The sequence below is a fragment of the Corvus hawaiiensis genome, chromosome 7 (genome assembly GCF_020740725.1).
Source record: "Corvus hawaiiensis isolate bCorHaw1 chromosome 7, bCorHaw1.pri.cur, whole genome shotgun sequence".
NCBI lineage: Eukaryota > Metazoa > Chordata > Aves > Passeriformes > Corvidae > Corvus > Corvus hawaiiensis.
The window spans coordinates 2,037,042-2,059,101 of NC_063219.1; the positions used below are offsets into that span (position 1 = coordinate 2,037,042).

The following is a 22,060-nucleotide window of genomic DNA, read 5'->3' on the forward strand; positions in this document are numbered from 1 at the left end:
CCTAAATCATCATTCAAATAGTGAGGTGCCAACCCACCAGCACAGTGAGCAGGTTCCTACATCAAGTGTGGCTGGACAGGGCAGGAGGGATAATAAAAGACAGGCAACAGAGCTCTGGAAGTCACCTGGAATGTTTCTTCCTCCTCTTTGTACACCGGGTCGTGTCTGGCCAGAGAAGTGACAAACTCAGCAGTCCTCAGTGGCTTCCTGGGCATCTGCAGCAGCCTCAGCTCGTTCAGGACAGTCTGCACTGTGTCCACGATGTGTCCCTGGGTGAAGCCATCTGACACGTGGGCCAGGCAGTTCATGTTCACCAGCTTGGTGAGGGCCCCGCCGCTCTGCAGGATGTAGTGCTTCCACAGTGCTGAGCATCAGGACATGGCAAAGACAGGAGTTCAAGGAAAGCAGGAAAGATACCTTATTATTATTATTATTAATTTTGAAACTGGAACAAGAAAATAAGGACTGTTGATCAGGAAAGCCAAGATTCAGATTTTTTTTGGTTTGCTTTCTTTTATCTTCAGATTTGCAGCATAGGGGCCTAAATAGGCGCATGTGGTTTTAAACTCTTACTGATCATTTTTTGGCTACCAGTCAGCACTTTTCAGCAAGTCATTAAGGGCACATTAAGTGGGGTGGACATGTGTGTGAAAAAGGAAAGAAACTCTGTGTGTGTACACAGAACGTGTCCAGCGTTCCCATTTGGATGTGCAGAGTTAAGTACCTTTACCAACAGCCTGTTTTTATTTCTGTGACCCTCACCACAGCTTATTCCTGCTGAACTCAGGGCTGCTGTGAGGACTCCACGTCCCAAAGGCTTTCAGCCATGCAGGAACGTGTTGCAAGGTGCAAATTTTCTGGATTGGGGTTTTGCTTGTTACTTGAAAAGTAAATCTGGTTGTATCTTTTAGCTGTGAACCTCTGTGACGTGATTGTTTTCTTTGGGGTTGTGAAGTGGCTGAGATTTTGCTTTCAAAAAAAATAGGAATAATACCAATCTTTTGGTTTATGTTAAATAAGGAGCTGTTTCAGAGAAATTTAGGAAAACTTTGATCCTGTCTCCTCAGGCTTGGCTTTAAGGCATTATATAGAAATATTTGGAAAAGAAATAGAAGGATTAGGGATAAGAGGTTAAAAAGTTTCTTGAATGAGACATATTTGAGTCTGGTGTGCTTGAATGCTCAGATTTGGCATGAAGATGTTGGGGAGAGGCTGATGCTGCTGGCAAAGCTGCCTCGTTCTTCCTTGGGTTGCGACGTCGATACTGCGGGCTCGAGCCCGTAACTATTGACAGCTCTGCACTGCATTTCTCACTCGAGCAAATTGTGGTCTCCCACTTGAATTGCACTTGTGCTCAATAAATATTGGCTGAATCACCAGTTCATAAAAGAGGAATTGATGCACACAAGAGCAAGCACAGTAATATATTGTGTGCTGCAGCTCCTGGTGCAGGTGTGTAACACAAGGCACTGCCTCGCTGGGTGATTAATGGCAAGAAGTCAGTATGGGATTGTGAATCTTCCAGTTTAATGATTTCCATTGTATATTTACTGTTCCCACTGAGCCCAGATTGGAATACTCTGGTCTGTAACCAGAGGGAGGGCTGCAGCAGACAGGTAGTTGTGCACTGTGGCTTGCAAGAATTTGTTATGTCATTATTTTTCTGTCAAAACAAGTTTGTTTCTTTCTCAAATGGGGTGTCAGGCACTGAAAATTGACAGGATTGGGAGGTGAAGATCCTGTTTCCTTAGAACTTCAGGGAAGGTTGAAGCTGAAGAACAAGCCAGGCACTGTCTCAAATGGGGGCAACGTCAAAGAATTAAAGCTACAAGTTTAATCTGCTTTAAAATGCCATGAGTTAACTTTTTGGGGTGTTCTTAAGTGTGCAGTTGAAATCCCTTGAGCTGGCCCTTTTTTTTTGGACTCCAAGTTAGTGGTGAGACTCCCAGAATGTGGCAGTTCAACCCCCAGAAGTGAGCACAGCTAAATTCAGCTGCTATCACCTCCTTTCTCTAGGTTTTACTCACGTCCCCTTATCTCTCAGCAATTTATCAGAGCTGTAACCTAACATGAAACACATGTTCCCTTGCTTGGTGACCATTTCCCATCCACACCAGGAAAGTTACAGAACGTGGGAGAGATTTACAACGTGCTAGGCAGCCAAAATCTGTCTTGGGCTCGCCCAAATGTGCATCACCTCGGTGCCTTGGCTGCCTCTGAGGGATGCAGGATGGAACTGGACTGCACAGTGTGTTTGTAAGAGTTTTGTAACAAGGTGACAGTGTGGACAGAGCAAAGAGAACCTGTGTGGCAAGGTCCCTGAGCTAAATGTGTTTTCTTTTCTTGCTGTTTGTTGCAGACTTCAGGGTGCTTAAAATCGCAACACATTGGAAGTTTGTCTTATTAGACCAATTTACATGGCTAGAAGAAAAAGCCACTGATTTCCTTACAAGCTTTGAGTCTCAGTACATGGAATATTCCATGGTCTTTTTTCAGAATTTGGGAGCTGTCTATCACTGTAAACATTTGACAGACCAGACGTGCAAATTCTTGGCTGCCTCTACAATTTCTCTCGCAATCTGTAAGCGCAAAATGTGGAATTTGGCAGTGAGAACATTTAGTCCTCCAGACATGGTTTGGTTTTGGAGAGGCCTGGAAGTTGTGTTGTTTAGAGTTTGGAGACTGGAAATTCAGAATTGCAAGCTGGAACCAGAAATTCAGAATCACTGTGTTTAAAAAAAAAAAAAAAAAATAAAAGCTTCAAATAGAAAATGTGTGCTGAAGTAGGATCTTGTGCTTCAGACGGAGGGGAAAACCAGCTCAGTCGGAGCTCGGTGCACACTAAACTCATGGAAAAACGGGAATCGCTGCTGAAGAGTATTTTAAACTCTTCTCCCAACTTCCACTTCTATTATTTGATCTTTGGGATAGCCTGTATTGATTTAACCTAAATTTTCAGGACTTGAGGTGCACCAGGGGCATGACTTGAGTTGAAGGTCAGTTCTGAGGGTAACTAGACAATAAACATGGACTTTAAACAGTAGGAATAACCACGGGGACTACGTGAAATACTTGCCACATCTTGTCAGGTAGTCGGGCTTAGGAACGAGAATGATTTTCTGGAAGACTTTGCAGAAAGGTCCCAGGTTGGCATCGAAGGGCCTGGCAGTGGTCCCCACGAGCAGCACCCTGTCCTTGGGTTTCAGAGCCCTCAGGAACGGGGGCAGCATCCTTGCCAGGCGTTTGGCGTTCATCTGCAGCACGTGGAAATGCGAGGAGGAAAAGAGTTGTTAACGATGCTGACAGCTCTGAGTTAATGAGCTGGAGCTGTACCTGCTGCCTGCAACAGGATTTTGGGAGGGTTTTTAGTGGCCTGCTTGTATGTGGTATGAGCAGAGGAGATACCAGCACAAGGAGGAAGATTCTGCCTCCTCAAAATCGGGTTAAACACTTGATTTCTGCTTCTGTTTTTGTGGGTTTGTGCCGGTGCCTTTCACTATTGAGTTTGCTGCTCAAGTTATTCAAAGATGGAAGGAAACAACTCACTTAAAGAAGGAAATCCTTATTTCCAGCTCAAGGAGAAATACTGCAGGGACCTGCAAACCTGATGAACCTCAGCAGGTAGAAGATTGTAACCTCGTTTGGAATCCTCCCAGCTCTTGGAGATTACGATTTTCTGACTTCTAAGTGTGAAAAATACACTTCCTGTTTTTTGCTGTGGTTTCTAACTTGCTGAGGTTCTGAGAACAAAGGTTTTGGGAGCTCAGGGTTCATGTCTTTGCAATAATTTACTACTTGACTTTGTAACACATATTTAACTACTTACAGAACAGATGAGTATTGAGCAAAACCTGTTATTGGAGAGTTATGTTTGATAATGTTCAAATGAATATTGGCTGGAGAAGCCTAATCAGATTGCTGTGCTGTCACTACTGTTAATCAATAAGCTTTCCCATAAGTTTTGAGGGGTAGAGTAGCATTTTTTCCCCCTAAATATGCTTGTCTTAACACTATATATCTGGTGGATCATTCCTTTTCTTCTCATAGTCATGCTGTGCGTTTTTCCAGGTGTGCCAATTACTTCATCAAGATAATGAGTTGAGGGTGTCTTAGCCCCAGGGCTGGGCATGGGCCTGCTGCTGGCAGGGGTGACACTGCCAGCTCATAGTTTTGCTCCTGGGTGAAGTATCCCTCTGTCCTGGTGGCAGGAATGTCATCCTGGGGTGAGATTCAGAAGCTTTGGCTTCTCAAGGCTGAGCTTAAGCTCATCTTGGAGCAGCCTGGTCTAGTGGAAGCTGTCCCTGGCCATGGGGTTGGAACAAGGTGACTTTTAAGGTCCCTTCCAGCCCAAACCACTCCACGACTCTCCAGAATTCCAGCACTCCTAAGGAAGGTTCCTCAGACTGCCACTGACCTCTGTCTGTCCCTCCAGTTTCATGCTGTCCCCTCCAAATGCTGCATGTCCTGTGAACAACTTGGGATGTGTGGGATTCCAAACCTGGAGCCAATAGACTCCCACCCAGGGAAGAGACCTTCTGTTAAATGCCTGCAGGTCTTGGGATGAGTAAAAGGGGCAGAGGTGATACCTTGGATTCCGAAGTGGGCAGGACAAGAAATCCATCCCCACTGATGGCTAAACAGAGTAGGATCATGAGTAATCCAGGCCATTTTTGGTCCCTAATCTTAATTTTAATCCCCATCTGCACTTCCTGCCAAGATTTGAGCCCAAGAGAGAGGTTCCCCCTCGCTGTGGGGACCACTGAGGGCATTGATCACTGCACACCCATCTCCTCATGCAGCCCTTGCAGAAGGAACAGCCCCATCCAAGGTTGGGTTGCCTCATGTTGCCTTTCCAAAATGCAGGCTTGTGACCATCCCACAGACAACCTAAGAATAAAGCTCTAAAAGCAAAATATGTTGCAGGGAGCAGGAATTGGGGTGAATTGCCCTCTGCTGTGGTTTTGTTGCTGTGACTGTTGGGCAGTGTTTTAAAAATTTTTTTTTCCAGTGGAGAAGCTCCACAGAAGAGGGAAGAATGGAAGCAGTGGCATTAGGACTCCTGGGAACCCAAAGAAAATAATCTGTAATTGTAACTATTTAACACAGGCTCTTTGTTTTTGCAGTGGAAATTTATCCTTGTTACTTTATTGTTCACTTTGGCTCCATCCAATTTCACAAATTAATAGAGCTGAACAATTTAAGCTCATCTCAACTCGGAGCTTCTTGCCTCATATTTTGAAATTCTCCATTATTCCCTTTTACTTTCCAGTGCACTGATGAGCAGTGACTGGACTATTTTTAAATAAAGCAAGGATAGGTGGGAGAGAGAAATGTGACCTCTTGGGGGCTCTTAAGAAGTCACAAGACTCTCTTAAAAGCTAAAAAAAAAGAAATGTTAGTGAGACAAGCTATTATCAAGCAAGCTTTGGCAGGTCTGGTCATAGTGGTATGAGCTCAGCTGAGGAATACACTTGTTCCTTTGTGTGGGATGTCATGCAACAGGAGGAATTACCTGCACTGAAATGAAGAACTCACCTCTTCCTCTCCCTTTGGTGTCCCTTTGGAATATAATCTCTCTGTGCCTCCAATCCACACGACCGAAGGCTGCAATTCCTTGCCCACCTGTGAGAAAACGGGGGAGAAAAGGCCAGGAGTTGATTAAAACAGCTGCAGTTTCATACCTGGGAGCCTGGCACTGTGCTTTTGAATCCAGATTTCAGCAGCTCAATTAGCCTGGCTTATTTTTTATGCTCAGGAATGTTCAGCACTCATGGATGGCACTGCTCAGCAGCCTTGGCAAATCCAACTCTTTCCAGTTCAGAATTGAGCATTAAGAGCCCATCCCAGACTGGAGCATTTTGTCTGCTTAGCTTTAATTCCTCAGCACAGATTCAGCTGCGTTCCTGCAAAAGGAAGCCCGGATTTGGTATTCAGTGGAAAATTATAGTCCAAGGGCAGCTTTAGGTTGAGGCTGGGATCCCACCCTGGTTTTCTGGATGGGGAGACAGGCAGGACATGGCTGTTGCATGAGAGGGGAGGGCACTATCTTTAAGCAAAATAGTTTGTCAGTCTTCTGGTTGAAACCTCAGCATTGAATTTGCAGTGAGCCCAAGAATTAAATTTGAAGGGAGTGGGGGAGTGAGTCCAAAAATGGGTTTTCCTGCTCCAAAGTCGGAGGCACGATACCTCTGGTTCACAGCAGGATGGCAGCAATGCTACAGGCTTTTTCCACATCCTGCACTCTTCCCCATTGCTATAGAAACGCCAGAGGTTGAGCCATTCCAGAGGTTTAGACATTCTGCTGCCAAATTTTAATCACTTTCCAGTGGCTCTCAGAGTTTGCTCAGCAACAAAAGTGATGGCTCGAGGAGTCAGCGGTAACGAGACAGAGAGAGAGAGAGAGAGAGGCACAGCATCCTTCTATCCTGCCTTTTTTTTTCCCCCCTTTAATTCCCCCTAGTTGAAACTGCTGCTTTCAGGAAGGCAGCTTACAAAATCCATGGGCTGTGTACATCACAAGCTCCTGTCTGATTGACAGCCAGGCAGGAAGAATGAAGTTGTGAGCATCATTGCTCGCAGCACCGCAGTTGATTTTTGTGGCTGTGTTTCAAAGAGGGAGCGTGGCTGTAGAGGAGGGATGGGGAAGGGGACAGGAAATGAGGGCTGTTCATTTTGTTTGCTGTGCTGGTGGTGGGCTGAAGTGGGAGCAGTGCCACCTTGAGCATGTGACACTTTTGTTGATGGCAGCTGGTCAGTCCTGGAATATGTCAAGTGATACCTCCAAATCCAGAACAGCTGGATTGTAGAATCATGGAATGGTTTGGGTTGGGAGGGACCTTAAAGCCCATCCCATTCTACCCCCTGCCGTGGGCAGGGACACCTTCCACTGTCCCAGGCTGCTCCAAGCCCCAGTGTCCAACCTGGCCTTGGACACTGCCAGGGATCCAGGGGCAGCCCCAGCTGCTCTGGGCACCCTGTGCCAGGGCCTGCCCACCCTCCCAGGGAACAATTCCTTCCCAATATCCCATCCAGCCCTGCCCTCTGGCAGTGGGAAGCCATTCCCTGTGTCCTGTCCCTCTGGGCCCTTATAAAGAGTCTCTCTGCATCTTTCTTGCAGCTCTTTCAGGCACCGGAAGGGGCTTTAAGGTCACCCCAAAGCCTTCTCTTTTCTAGGCCAAACAAGCCCAATTCTCTCAGCCTTTCCTTGTAGGAGAGGTGGTCCATCCCTCTAATCAACTTGGTAGCCTCCTCTGGACTCACTCCAACAGGTCCACATCCTTCCTGAGCTTCTTCTTTGTTGGAAGGCAGGAACTCAAATATTCAGTGTTAATAGTGAAGATTTAAAAAAATGAAAACAACACATCAGAAGAGATAATACCAAAATCTTGCAGGAACTGCTGTGTGGGCTCGGCAGTTACGGGGATCTTTTCCTGCATGTACAGCTTGAGGGGTACCACTGATTCCAGGAGTGTGGAGCACAAGCTGGAATGCAGTGACAGATGAAAACTGTACAGCAACAATCCCTGCCTTTCAAGGCTGGGTGCTGTCCCATCTATCCCCTATCTATCCATTTCCAGAGGTACGTTTCGCACATTCCGAAACCTCCACACATCCCCCTGCACCTGCAGAGCACAAGGGACATTTGAGACGGTGACTTGTGGCTTTCCTTGAGTTGTGCAGCAGCCTGACACTCTGGGAATTTCTGCTGGATATCCTGCTGGCCAAGGGCTGGGACACCTGTGGGAAATGCAGGCCAGTCCTACAGATTTGCACTTGCATTTGTACATCTCTAAAAAACCTGTTCAGTGCCTGATGCTGCAGTGGGGTGTGAGAGGGAAATAAGGGTGGGGGGAAGGTGACAGAGGCTACAAAAGCCATTGGCAAAGGTTGGACTCTGCTTGTGTCCTTGTTGCCCTTTCGGTGGGGTCACCACAGGCTGGGAGGTGCAGATATTCCTTGTTTGGCTTGGAGATGTTTTCTGGCATGAGCAGCACCCCTCAAATGCAGCCTGAAGTCTGAAATTGGGTTATACCTTCATTTTAACTTTTACAGAAGAACTGCTCGCTGTTGTGACACCTTCCATCTTCTTTGCCCCCTTTATTTCCGTGCTAAGTGGAAATATAATGAATAACCTCAATTTTGGCGCTTCGAGAGAGAATTCTGTGTTTTCTGTTTTGAGGCAAAGAGCTGAATGTAGAAAATGGCCTGCATGTATTTGTTGCCCAGAAAAGCTGTGGATGTTCCATCCTGGGAAGTGTTTAAGGCCAGGCTGGATGGTGTTTGGACCAACCTGGGATAGTGGAAGGTGTCCCTGCCCATGGCAGGGGGGAAACTGGATGAGCTTTAAGGTCCCTTACAACCCAAACTGTTCCATCATTCCATGATTTTTCGGGTGTTAACAGACATTAATACAACCTAATTCAACACACTCTGTTTGGGCCTGGCTGTTTCTTCTTGTAAATCCAGCTCAGACACCCAGAATCCATTGGCATCTAATTTAAATGGTTGGCAGATCTGTAGCAGACTGTATATCCCCCCGTGCAAGGGCTCCATTTGAATTATCCACGGACAGTTTGAATCCATGGATAATTAAATGCACTGTACATAATTAATTTGTAATTGAAATTTTATTAGCTTTGCTGCAATCCCACAATTTGTTGGAGCTGCCAGCAGATGGCCCCTTAACCCTTCTAATACCACACTGAGATTTGCTCTTCAGAAAAATCATTATGGAAAAAATAAAAACCCCTCTCTCATCCCGTTCTCAGCAGTCATCAAAGATCAAACAGCACTTTTGAGAGCCCTGGGTTCAACTTTTCAAACCTGAGAGCCAGAGCTTAACAGTTAAATTGTTACACTTGAAAATGCAGAAATTTGATTCTTGCCCAGTGCATGTGCACAAGGCTCCTTCAAACTTAAATGATTTGATGGAATTTTTTATTAAAAGGCCCAAGATTTTCTGGAAGCTCAAGCTATTGCTGAAAACTGCTCAGGGCTCTGTAGTTTATACACCCCGAAATGCTGCACTGAAACCTGTGATTAGACCTTATCAGTGGGAGCATCACCAGGTAAATATTCCAGGGCTCCAGTGATGATGCCACTGTATTCTGGTTTGTGAGGCAGCAAATGACTTGGAACAGGATAAATTTAATTTTTAACATTAGGATAACACAAGTTAAAGCTGCTTTCTCACAGAAATAACTGCAGATTTGAGCACTGGTGATAAATTTAACACTTCAAGGTTCTAAGGATTCCAGCTGACCGCGCTGCACCGAGAAAAGAATTATTTTGGATGTTGGAAGAAAGACTCACTGTACTGTTCCAAAATTTTAGCTGTAGTGGAAGAGTCTGGTGTGGCATGGAAATGCTAAACACACAAAGAATTCTGCCAGTGTACCAGGACAAGCTGTACCTGGCTCTTCAGCCTGCCTGAAGGGACCATATAGCAGTGGTCATGAACAAATGAACATTGAAGCAGTGGGAAAAAAAATAAATTAACGACAGAATTCAAAATTCTGTTGCCTCTAAATGCTGGGGTTGTATCATTTAATCTTAAATAAACTCCATCACATCCCTTTTTTTTTTGGTGTAACGCTTGTACAGTCAGCTCTGACTTGCTCAAGAGCAGACCCAAAGAGCCTGATAAGAGTCCCCCAGCACTGATGGTGTTGAAATATTTCTGGAGCTCGCTGCGCTGCAAAACTCCTGCACAGCACACGCACACAACTTCCCTGCTGGTGTTGCCTCCTGGCCACCTCTCTCCCAACCTTTTTCAGCCTGGTCAGTGTTGCACTAATAAGGTTTCCCCCACGTGTGGCTTTGGGCACAATGTGCTCTCTGTGTGCTGCTGTGGCCCTGGCAGAGGGGATGAAGCCCCTGAGAGGGGCCGCGTCCCTCTGGTAGTGATTAACCCCCCGGCTGCCTCGTTTTGCTTGTCGTTTTTATTGCCCTGCAGTTAAACCTCATGAACTACCTGCATTTTTGTGTCATTGAGTTGTGCATTCTCCCCTCTCTCCTCGATCCTTTCTGGATCTGATTTTGTTTCCGTGCATCCTTCGCTGCCCTTCCTCGCGTCTTTTCTGTGAACTGTTGTGCCTCGGTGGTGTTTTGCGGGGACATAGGAGAGCCAAACGACTGCTTGGCACAAGCTGGTAGCCCAGGCTGGGAAATGGGGCTTAATTGAAATATTCCAGCATGTTCTGGTTCATGCTTGAAAGGGTGAGTTTTGTTTTGGGGGGGATTTCTGGGAAGTGCTTCTCTATTGGAGACAGATTCTCCCCTTTTGCTCCGAAGCAGAGCTGACCTGGCAGGATTTGCCATGGCTTTACGGAGAACACAAGTGCTCAGGCTTGGTGTTTGCAGCCTCTTTCAATAGTTTTCCTATTCAATATCAATCCCCCTTACATCTCCTCTGAATAGGCAGATTGAAATGTTGGTGTTTCCCTGCTCTGGTATGAGAAGTCATTTCCTCCGTGTGACATTAAAATGCCTGCCTGGACTAACACTCCAGCCTCTCTGGGATCAGGGCTGCTGTGTCTCCTGCAAGTCTCCTCCCTGAAAAAAGGGAGGGCAGGGGGGGAAAAAAGAATATGGCTTTTGCATCTGAAACAAATTAAAGTTTCATTTTTTCCCCAATCCTATTCACTTGTTTAGGGCGTCTCCCACGGAACAACTGCCAGCAGCCAACACTCAGTCATGGAAGGGAAGTTTCCGAACGGTCATTTTATGCTCTCCAGAGTTTCCTTTCATTACAGAAACCCTTTTGTTTGCACATAGGATAGGTAATCAAAAGTGTGAGGTGACTTCACCTTTATCACGGAGCACCATTAATCCTTATTTACTAAATCCTGGTGTTTAACAGTGGTTGTGTGGATCCTAAGATAAGAGGGAAAGAACTGTCATGTTTCCTGTCATTCACTCACAGCTTGGAGTGGAAGGTCTGTATTTTGCTTGACTAATTCTCCACAAAGGCACTTCTGGGAAGCTGGAGTACAAAGCTCATTTGACAACAGTTGCTGTTTCCAAAAAAAACTGCCCAGAAGTGTCTGATTATGGAGATGGGGGGAATTTGCAGTGATCTCTGCACACAGGGCCCTCTAACGAGGGGTACTGTGGTGGGTCAGACAAGACTTGAGAGCTGGGAATATTAATTACGAAATGTCAGCTGCAAGATCCCAGCTTCCATGTGACTTCCATGGTTTGTCTGCCACATGTGCCACTGTCCAGTGTAGTCTTACAATAATCCAAAAAACCCCCAGATTTTTCCCACTGTTTGGCTTTCTCTTGTCAAGGAATTTGTTTTGAATGTGTGTTGCCCCTGTGCTTTCTTCAGCTTGGGTAACAGAAAAATCCTGCAAATCAGGATATAGGAGATTCCTTGTCCTTTGATTCCTTGTAGAACTTTTTCCTTAATACTTAAACTATTTTCCTTGCTGCTACTTGTGCCCATCTCTTTTTGTCCCATCGCTGTGCACCTCTGGGCAGAGTCTGACTCTCTTCTCTGTATTATCCCATGAAGCCCCTGAAGACAGCAGTTAAACTCCCTCTCACTCCAGCTTTGTTTTAGCCTGAAACAACTGGATCTGTCCAGATGTGTCTCACACCCCCCTTATCTTTGTGGCTCTCCTCTGGACCTGCTTGTCAAGGCCTGTGTCTAACAGGGCAGGCCAACACTGGACACAGGGTCCAGCTGTGGTCTCATAAATGCCCAATAACAGGGAATAATTAATTATTTTAAAGTGTTTGCTATATTCTTGCTGATACAGGCCAGTATTTGGCTGAGTTAGTGCTGCATGGACTTGAGGAGCAGAGAGAGGGGAAATATGAGGTACATGTGTCATTGTCAGGAATAAAAGAGGTGGATTGTAACTGCACAGGTGAGAGCCTGTGTTGGGTGCAGGATTGCTTCCAGCCTGGCTCTGAGAACCTGCAGGGTCTGAGCTGAAATCCTCAGCAGATGGGGATGTATTGGTGACTCAGCCACGGGGACAGAACGTGGCGGGAGAGGTGAAACAACCTCTGGGAAAGGAACTGGGAATGAAAATTGAACACAGTGGGTTTGAATGGTGCTAGGGTTGTGTCATGGGGTCATAGACTGGTTTGGCTGGGAAGGGACCTTAAAGCCCATCCAGTTCCATCCCCTGCCATGGGCAGGGACACCTCCCACTATCCCAGGGTGCTCCAAGCCCCATCCAACCTGGCCTTGGACACTGCCAGGGATCCAGGGGCAGCCACAGCTTCTCTGGGCAACCTGTGCCAGGGCCTGCCCACTCTCACAGGGAAGGATTGAACATCCAGGAAAGAAAAACTCTGTGCTCTGCCATTGGCTCTGCTGTTAAAGCAGCACAATTTGAAGCAGTGCTGCTGTTGCAGTTGGAATGAGTCACCTTTTGATAAGCAAGTGCCTGGACAGCCCCGATTCCATGGGATTGTGAGCGACTCCATCCCTGTAACTCACAGAGGTTCACTGAAATGTCACTGTCTTTTGCAAGAGCTTAAGTAGAGAAATAATCTTGGACTGCTCCCCATGATTTTGAGGAAGGGTTTGGAGAGTGTTTCCATTTGTTTTTAAGTCATGTGGGGAAAAGTAAGGGTTTGTATGTACCTGTAGGCACACATATATATACACACGGTGTGTGTGTATACTTACTTATCATGTGTATAAATACACATTTTATGCATGCTCCTCCTCTTATTGTACATATTATTTTCGAGTATGTAAAAAAAACCCCTTGCTATCTTCAGCTGGAACCTTGTCCAGGAGTAAAAAGTCTTCCCTCATTTCTCCTATGCTCAAAGTCCTTGTGCTCTAGCAGGGACTCTGTGAGGGCAAGGATGGCGTGTGCTGTGCCTGCAGCCAGACCTGAGCTCTGCCCACCGATGAGGGCAGAGAAATGAAGTGGAGAAAGGTGAAATATGCAGAGGAGAGGGACTGCTAGCTCAGGATAATGGCTCTAAATTGTGTCAGGGAGTGCTAGGCCCAGTGTCAGTGCCACAGCATCAAAGGTGTGTGTGATCACAGAGCTGTCACCCTTCCCTTGGCTTTGCTCTAGACTGTGAAACGTGGCTTTTCTGGGCATGGAGGCACCTGTCCCAAAACCTTCGGTAAGACTGGATTCCATAAACTACAGCTGATAAATCTCTAGCAAAGCCAATTCTAGTAGACCACTGGCATTGGAAAACTATTACTGTTTGGCTTTTTCCTACTATTTTTTGGTCTGGAAATGTTTACCAGCTCCCATCCAGAGCAGAAATGCTGAGGACTTAGAATGTGGAAGAAATCCTGCCAGGATAGTGTCTTTTTAAATTAATTTTTTTTTTTTTTTTTTTTTTTTTTTTTTTTTTTTTTTTTTTTTGAGAAGGCGGAGGCTTTGGGCTATGTCCTTCACAGTTCATATGCCTGCTTTCATTTCCAGACTTCTCATACATTTCTGTTCCTGTAATCCTGAACCTGGATTCCTCCTTTTGAAGAGCTTGCTGATAGGTAAACAGAGAGCAATATGGGGGAGAGAGCTCTTGTCTAGCAGCAGTCCCAGAGAGGAAATTTCTGACCACCCCCAGCCTAGTATTTGATTAAATGCTGCATGGCAAGCATTCCTGGCTGATGTGCACATAAACAGAGAACAGAATTTTCTTTATCTGTGCTGCTTTTCATATTCAAGGTAACACAAAGCTCCCATAAATCCTAATGTGAAAAATATGGTTGCTTCCAATGATTTCTCCAGGGGCATTAAATCCTCTGCAGAGCTGCACACACTGGCTGTCAACAAGTGGTTTCACAGAGTCACAGAACCATTTTGGTTGGAAAAGACCTCTAAGATCAAGTCCAACCTTCGGCTTATCACCACCTTTCAACCAGAGCAGAGCACTGAGTGCCATGTCCAGTTGTTCCTGGACACCTCCAGCCATGATGGGGACTCCACCACTCCCTGGGCAGCTCCTTCCAAAGGCTGACAGCCCTTTCCATGAAGAAATTCCTCCTGATGTTTTGAATGCTTGAAGGCAGGGAAGGAATTTCAGTTGGGTTGAACAGCTTTGTCCAAGGTGTGGATGTTCCTTGTTACGGAGAAACTACAATTCCCTGGTTGTCCCACAAAAGAACCGGGCCGCCTTTGTAAGAGAATTCCCCAAGACACACCATACCTTGAGGATCATGTGAAGCATCATCAGCAGGCCATCCCTGCCTGGATATTTCCCAACAATGTTGGAGGGTGTGAGGTTGAAGAGGTTGGCTCCTGTTTCTGTGCAGATGGCATGGACCAACATTTTCTTTCCAACACCAGCGGGTCCCGCCAGCAGCAGGGATTTCACCAAAGGAGCATTCTCATGGACGGTTTGGGAACCTGTAAAAAGTCATAAGGCACTATTATTGCTTTCATTTAAATCTGCCATAAAGGTAATGGAATGATTCCTCCTTTTTTATTCACCATAAATAATTGATAACGTGAATTAATTCTTTCCTTGCTATGGCATGAGTGCTCTTGAGCTCAGTTCTGTATAACCAGAGCTGTGAGCGCAGCAGATTTAACATCCCTGTTTGGAGCAAGGCTCATCCACTCTTATTTGTACTTTCTGATGGGAAAACTTCAGCTTTAAACTGATGTGAGCTAAAAAAATGATTGGGAGACCAGAGCAAATGCAAGTGCCAGGGTTGCTGCGCTTCCCTTGTGTGCCTGCAGCAATCACTGCTCAGCATTTCCAGCTCTGTTTCCGTGGCTGCTCCAGGTGAATTCATCCTGGGCTGTGACAAATATGATCCATCACCTGGGAAAGCCTAGCATTGGGAAAACACAAGCACAGACAGATTTAGGTGGTTGATGAGGATGGAACTTGTCTTCCCTGCAGCTGTCACCACATGAACTGGGGATGGGTGAATCTCCAGAGGTGGAAGTAGCAGGAAATGTCAGATGCTTTATCTGTGCCCACTGGGAGTCCAAGCTCACTTTGCTTGGACGCCTGAAGATGTCCTGTGTCAATAGTGGTGGTGCTTACACGTATTTGAAAATCTGTGTGAGCATCCACTGCATCTGGAGGTCTCTCAGACTGGTGTCCATCAGATTGTGAGGGGGAAACTGGCCCCAAACGTGATGGGCTGCAGAGGGAGCCTTTGCCTTAGCCTGGAGAAGCCCTCTGGGTTAATGGGGACTGCTGGCATTTAGAACAAATCCAATCAGGGTGGTTATCTGTGTCCTGATGGTTTAACATCCCAAATAAATGACAGTGAACCGAGCACAGAGACGAATGCCATTATTCCAGCACGGTGCAGGGTGTAGGAAGTTGTCAGCCACCCAGGCTTTATTAATATTTGGTCATTCCATACCAATCCATTACTATTCCACAAAGATTTATTGGGAGGGGAGCAGCAGACTCCTCTGTGTTAAGGATGAAGTATAGCTTCTACTGTTCTTTCTCCTTTCAGCTGCTTATAATTTTCTTAATGCCATTTAAGCTGGGGCTTTCCTTGCCATCAGGTGGCTATTTTGAGAAAAACCTCCACTTCTATGATACACAATTATCTCATGATGAACTAGTTTGGAGACCAATTAAGTGAAATGTCATCCATAACGTATCACCCCAAAGGTGAAACCATTCCTGTGCCCTTTTTTTTGGCTCATGTAATATCTATTGTTACTCAAAGGCATTTTTCAAACTGCTCTTGCAAATACCTTTTGTTTGTTTAACTAGTCCAGGGTCTCCTCTCCCTAGAATTTTTGGGTTCTCTTGATTACAGGGTGTCTCAGGGCTTGATTTCCCTAGATTAGATGGTGTTAAAACACAGCTTTGGAGGAGTTTTGGGATATGTGAAATACATTGTGCAGACAGGGATAACTGCTGACCCCTCTCAGCTGATTGCAGTCAGACCTTCAGTCAGCCCTTGAGGGCTCACCCCAAACCAGCTGAGGGTGTTCCAGGTGGGAAGAGCCCCATCCAGGTGATGCCTGAAGAGGCCACCTAAAAACAGAGGCTAGACAAGAATAAGGGAATAAAAGAGGTATTTATTTGAAGGGCCTTCAGAGGTACATCCTGGGGGCCAGAGGCTACTGCCGAGAGGGACCCCAAGATAGACGACAGGTCACAAGTTCTTCACACTTTTGTAAGTTTGGTTCATTTGCATATCAGGGTTAATTCTCCAATTAAAGCTTCAGTTAATGATGTCATTTCCCCAAGCTTGCCCCCCCTTTAGAAGCTTTTGGTTTATACTTTTGGGCCTAGGACAGTCTGGGTGTCCTTGGAGAGCAGGCCTGGAGAGGCTTTGTTATGTCTGCCTGGCATGAGAGAGCAGAAGTGAACAGGCTACAAGGAACTTCAGAGTTACACACCAGGCAGTGCAGGATTTGAAAAATAGAAAAGTTAAAACCTAAGGCATCACAGGTTGAAGAGAGAATAACCTGAGCACTGGCCTTTGGAAGGAGGGCAAAGCAGAAGTTCTGTGTCAGCTTTGCTCTGTTTTCCAGGATGGGAGGTGTTGGTGATTTTGCCCTCTAAAGGGGATGAGCAGACACTGACACAGGCTGGGGGAGGACATGCCTAGTTAAAATCTCCCCGAGATCCAGTCAGGAATGAAAAAGGATGCAAGTGAAGTATTGAGGCTGAAAAACCCAATCAGAAGTGGAAAGGGACACAAACGAGGTTTTGAGTGAAGGCCCCTGAGACAGGCACTTCTTGCAATCACTGGAGTTTGGCATAATGCCATTCCCAAGTAAAATATGGGATAGATTTTCCATTAAAAGCAAACAACCTGACCCAGCAGAGCCTTGCTAGATATTGGCTAAGCCTGGCATTAAAACTGCAAGGGCATTTCCAAGTGTTCTCTGTGAGGTACAAAATGTATCCAGACAAATTCCTTAAACGATTGCGTTGTGCTGCGCTGAGGAACATCAGCCAGCTTGTAAAAGGTAAATTGCAACCTTAGCCCTTCCCTTAACTTGATTAATTCTGATCACTGGAGCTTGTTTCAGCTATTATCTTTCCCCAGTGGTTCCCTTGCTGTGCTGCCAGTCACAAGCTGTTGCCATGCAAACGGAGATGGGCTGGCGAGGCGAGACCTGCCCGTGGCATCATCTTTCCTGCGCTCTTAAAATGATCCAGCCTTCACTCCGAAGGCTTCATTGACAAACAACTAGACTGCAAAATGCTTCGGATTACGACTAATCAGGCCCTGTCAAAGCCAGGAAAATGCATGTTTCTGACAGCAGGCAAAGCCCCCCCCCCCCAGCCCCGATGTGTTTTGCCCTTTGGGAATTGCTGGTGTGCTCTTACCCAAGGGCAGTATTCCATAGAGTGCCACGAGCTGTCTCACTTCTGGGATCGAGGGCATGGGCTGGGCACCTGCCTGGCGAGGGATGTTCCTCAGACAGTCGTAGTAGCCTGTGAGGAGGAAGCAGGAGCTCAATAAATGTGACACTGCTGTTGTAAAGAGCGCAAGTCAGAGAATGAGGAGCTGCCACAGAACAGGGATGTAACACATAACCCAGCAAAGCCAGGCTCAGGGACTCAAGCTGGGCAATATTCTGGTGGAATGTGGCCCTGAGAAAGGTGAACTGCAAAGGAAAATTTAAACTGAACAGGCTGTGGAAGTTGTTCAGCAGAGAGCAGTCGGTTTCAAGTAACCTTTTAAAGAAACTTTGTGGAGAAGAATCATTAGCAGCACCATAAATCACGCTGTTGGCAAAGGATTCCTGGATTTGGGATTTTGCAGGGCTAGAATCCCAGTGAACCATGCGCTCTCAGAAGGATTTCAAAAAGGGGGAAAAGCTATTTTAACAAGCTTTTCCCTGGCTGGGTCCTATCTCAGCTCCTTGCTGGCTGTGTTAGACGTGTAAGCGTGTCACCTCATTTGGTGGGGCTCTCTGCTTTGCAGTTCACCTCTTTTTTTCCTCTCTTTTGTTCAAAAAAACCTCCACAAAACAACCCAAGAAAACTAAAAAAAATCTCTGATGTGAACTGAAACGATTTAATCTTGCCTTGGCTCTGGTTACAGAGCTGTAATCACATTGCTTGCCCTGTCAAAGTCCATATCCAAGACATGCTGGAGAACAAAGATCCAGGAGGATGGGCCACAAGCAGGAAAACCAGTTGTGATGTAGTCAGGGATTATTTTTAGCATAAATTACACGTCATTGTGGTGATTATTATTGAAAAATAATAATATATTATGTTTTACTGGAGATAAAAAGGCAGAGGGCAAGAGGCCTCTGGAGCAGAGGTAAATTAGCAGTGGTTAAGAAAGTGGAGGTGTAATTTGGGGGCAAAAAGGCAGACAAGCCCTGGTGCAACTGCCCCCTCCTCTCTCAAGAATAAAATTCATTTCAGGTTTTATCTTTTATTTAAGGAGAAATCAAAAGAACGGGATAGGAATTAATCTTCACAGATTTAATTAGAAGGCATCAAAGGGTTTAATTGCAACTGCACATAAATCACAGTGGATATTCTCTGACTAATTTAGATAAGGTCACCAAGAAAATTAGTTCAGTGATGTCAGTTTGTCATAGAGGGGGGACATTTCAGTGCCTTTACTGGCTGTGTAGCACAGTTCCACTCTTTGTCCTTTCCCCAGGAACTGGAATTGACCTTCCTTAGGCTTCAGCCCTGGAAGGCTGAGCAGATGGGGACTTCTTTCTCTGCAGGCTTTGGACCCTTCAAGAGAGGCTTTTCTGGCTTTAAAAAAATGGTTGGAGATGTGCTGTTTTAAAAGCATTTTTGGTGGGGGAATGTTTGTTGGACAAAAGTGACCTTGATGGGCTGGGAGAACAAAGGAAGAATGGAAATCTTCCTTTACTTCATGGTCTTTAATGAGCATGAAATGGATGGGATACTTGTTTATTCAGGGAATTAACAACTCTTCAGAGGAATGGGCAGAGGCTCTGGAGGCTGAACTGGTACTTCTAAGAGTTGATATAAATATGGCATTTGGAGGTGGTAGAAGAGAATCTGGCTTTTCTGTCATGGACTTGTACTATCAGCCTGTGGCACTGCTGCTTCTGGATGGCTGCAAATTCAAACCATGGCCTTTGAAACTACTGAATCTTGGGGTTTTTTTGGCTGTTAAGCTGCTGTGATTTCACTGTGTGCCACCAAATATTCCTGGAGATGGTGTCAGACCCCTCTGCAGTCTGAAAATGTGGGGTTTGGGGTTTTTTACCCTTTTTTCTGTGTAGAGCATAGATAAGCAGGTCTGGCTGCAGTTGCTGGTAACGGAAACCAGACAAGAGGAGTGTGAAATGCAGAACTAGGCAGAGACACATCTTACCCAAATGAAGGGCCAGATATGCCTCAAAGCACTGCTCAGAGTTCATGGGCAGTCAGGGAGGTGTAGGGGAGGGGTTGAGCCCCTTCTCTGCTCAAGGAACAAAAGGTGGAGGCACAATTTTTGCTGTTCTCTGGGAAATGTTCTGCATGGATTATGACCCCTGCTCTGTTAGACTTGCACTGTCTTGCCACTGCCTGGCAAGGGCTCCTTAAAGGATGTTCTGGTTCCACCTCAGAGTGCTTGTGACACCCAGAACCATTCAAGGCTTCCAGGTGTTGGTGCCTGGAGTTAAACACCAGCTCTGCATACAGGTCCTGGTTCAGGAGCAGAAGTGAAAGGCCCTGAGCACCCTGCAGAAACAGACTTGATTTGCATACCTGGCTTTAGATATTCAAATTCCTGAAAGTGCAGCGACTCTTGAACTCAGTCTTGACTGGAAACAGGGGTCAATGAAGGTGGAATGGCTGCAGGTTTGGTTAAATTAAATCACCACATTAGCTGTAAAAGGGGTACTTTACCAATGTAGTCAGAGAGATTCACATTCTTGACTTTGATGAGCAATCCTGCTTCTGCAAGTTCCTGGTACAGGGAATCAATGGTCCTGCAGGCAAGAGACATCACTCAGAAATTTGTCAGGAAAAGCTCAGTCCTCTCAGAAGTGAGCCAGCCTGAGAGTTATTTATGTTTGCCCAGCTTTATAAATGCACTTTGTGGCTCGGAGGTAGCGGTGATTAGTGCCATCAGTGTGAAATCAATAAGCCCAGTTTTCTGTGTTGTAGTGAGGAATCTCTTTCACTCCCTCCCACGCTGTGTCCCCCTCTCCTGCTGACTCCATTTACCCATTTCCAGGTGATGCCAGATCAGTTATGACTTCTGTAATGGACTCGTTCATTAATATCAATTACTGGGAAATTATTTTTAAATTACACAATAATGGCAATCCTAACACTACTATACCTATTCACTTAGCTCTCCAATTAGTACTAATTCATTAATTCTTCTTGGAATTTATTGTGTTGGCAGTAGACAGCCTCATCTCCCTGGGAACACACTGGGAATGCCTTGCTCAGATCCACCACCTGCAGTGTTGTGGTCACGCTGGCCAAAGTGGGGTTGGGGCAAAAACATTCTGTGGAAGTGTTGTCCCATCCCTGGCAGTGCCCAAGGCCAGGCTGGGCATTGGGGCTTGGAGCAGCCTGGGATAGTGGAAGGTGTCCCTGTCCAGGGCAGGGGGTGGCACTGGATGAGCTTTAAGGGTGTCTCTTCCAACCCAAACCATTCTGGGATTCCATGAAATGGGCAAAACTTCCCCAGAGGAAGTTTCTCCCTGTCTCCATTAGTGGCTGGAAGTAGCTCCCAATAATGAAGGAGTTAAAATGCTTAAATTTGTGTGTACTTTTCCATCGGTGTGGATCTTCTCCACTCTCTCTTTTGGAGTTCTAAGTATTAATTTCAGTGACACTTTTGGCACTTGGTTCTATACATTGACACTGCTTCAAGGATGACATAAACAGAATAAACCTTTCGGAATTTCTTGGTGTACTGACAGCATAAACAATATTGATTTTTAATCTTTTTCGATCTCTCAGTGGTTTTGTACATTTCTCACATTCTTTCCCCTCAATTATTCTTTCTCACCTGTCTTAATTAGGATGTCCTGGTCTGGCTACAATAAACCTGCAGGTATAATTTGAGGTCTGCAGCCTTTTTTCCATTTCAGCTGAGGAGTTTTATGTTTATGCAGTCTTAGTGGCACAATTAATGTAGGAGTAGCAATAAGCAAATCCAAAATTTAATGCACCTTCAACAAGGTTGATTTTGCTGCTCTGACTCTTGCTTTCATCCTCAGTGGTTTTATGTTGAGAATGCATCATTAGACAGGCAGAAGATGGAATGGGACTAACCTGGCAGCTCTGCTGGGAGCAGGACTTCTACTTTTCCTGGTTTATTATTTTTACTGTGCCAGTTAAATGATGCATGTCCTGAGCCTCCTCCAAGGGAGTGTGATGTGACCGGTCTTTGTTGACTGGAGCTCCCTGTGCCCCCTCCACTGGGCCAAAATGGAGATGAAATCTGAGTTATTCATCCCTTCTCTGGGTTATTCCTGAAATGCTCAGCGGGGAAGAGCAAAGCATGGAGCCAAAGTGCCAGATAAAAAGTCAGCTACTAAAAAGCTCGTGTTTTCAGCTGGCTGCATGTAAAGTTTATATATAAAGAAGCAGGTATGTATAAGAGTAGTTTTAAAAGCAGGGAAATATGTGCATCCTTATTAGACTTTGGCACTGTTCTTTAGGAGATGTTATGCTCTGTTATAATCCATGAGACATGGATTTTAAATATTTGCTTGGAGGGGGGAGGAGGTTTTTTTATATTTTAAAGCAGGGAAGGAGATCTTTGGCTGATCGTGTGGTGCCAGTGATGCCTTAGGTTTTAACTTTTCTATTTTTCAAATCCTGCACTGCCTGGTGTGTAACTCTGAAGTTTCTTGTAGCCTGTTAACTTCTGCTCTCTCATGCCAGGCAGACATAACAAAGCCTCTCCAGGCCTGCTCTCCAAGGACACTCAGACTGTCCTAGGCCCAAAAGTATAAACCAAAAGCTTCTAAAGGGGGGGCAAGCTTGGGGAAATGACATCATTAACTGAAGCTTTAATTGGAGAATTAACCCTGATATGCAAATGAACCAAACCTATAAAAGTGTGAAGAACTCATGACCTGTTGTCCATCTTGGGGTCCCTCTTGGCAGTAGCCCCTGGCCCCCAGGGGGTACCTTTGAAGGCCTTTCAAATAAATACCTCTTTTATTCCCTTACT

General features: G+C 45.7%; 1 protein-coding gene and 1 long non-coding RNA gene across 4 annotated transcripts in view; one reads left to right on the plus strand and one right to left on the minus strand.

Moving 5' to 3' along the window:
* Positions 1 to 22,060, plus strand: part of LOC125328561 — a 66,917-nt gene that overhangs the window by 10,324 nt on the left and 34,533 nt on the right. The gene's annotated exons all lie outside the window — the stretch shown is intronic.
* Positions 1 to 22,060, minus strand: part of IQCA1 (IQ motif containing with AAA domain 1) — a 102,304-nt gene that overhangs the window by 4,765 nt on the left and 75,479 nt on the right. For 2 of the 3 annotated variants that reach the window (XM_048309442.1, XM_048309441.1), the window contains 6 exons: positions 19,768 to 19,850; positions 17,260 to 17,367; positions 14,143 to 14,342; positions 5,536 to 5,622; positions 3,077 to 3,254; positions 126 to 364 (listed from right to left, as the gene is read on the minus strand). In XM_048309442.1, coding sequence (XP_048165399.1) covers positions 126 to 364; positions 3,077 to 3,254; positions 5,536 to 5,622; positions 14,143 to 14,342; positions 17,260 to 17,367; positions 19,768 to 19,850 — 895 coding nt within the window. The remainder of the gene's footprint in view (positions 1 to 125; positions 365 to 3,076; positions 3,255 to 5,535; positions 5,623 to 14,142; positions 14,343 to 17,259; positions 17,368 to 19,767; positions 19,851 to 22,060) is intronic. The other variant, XM_048309443.1, reaches the window with a different exon arrangement.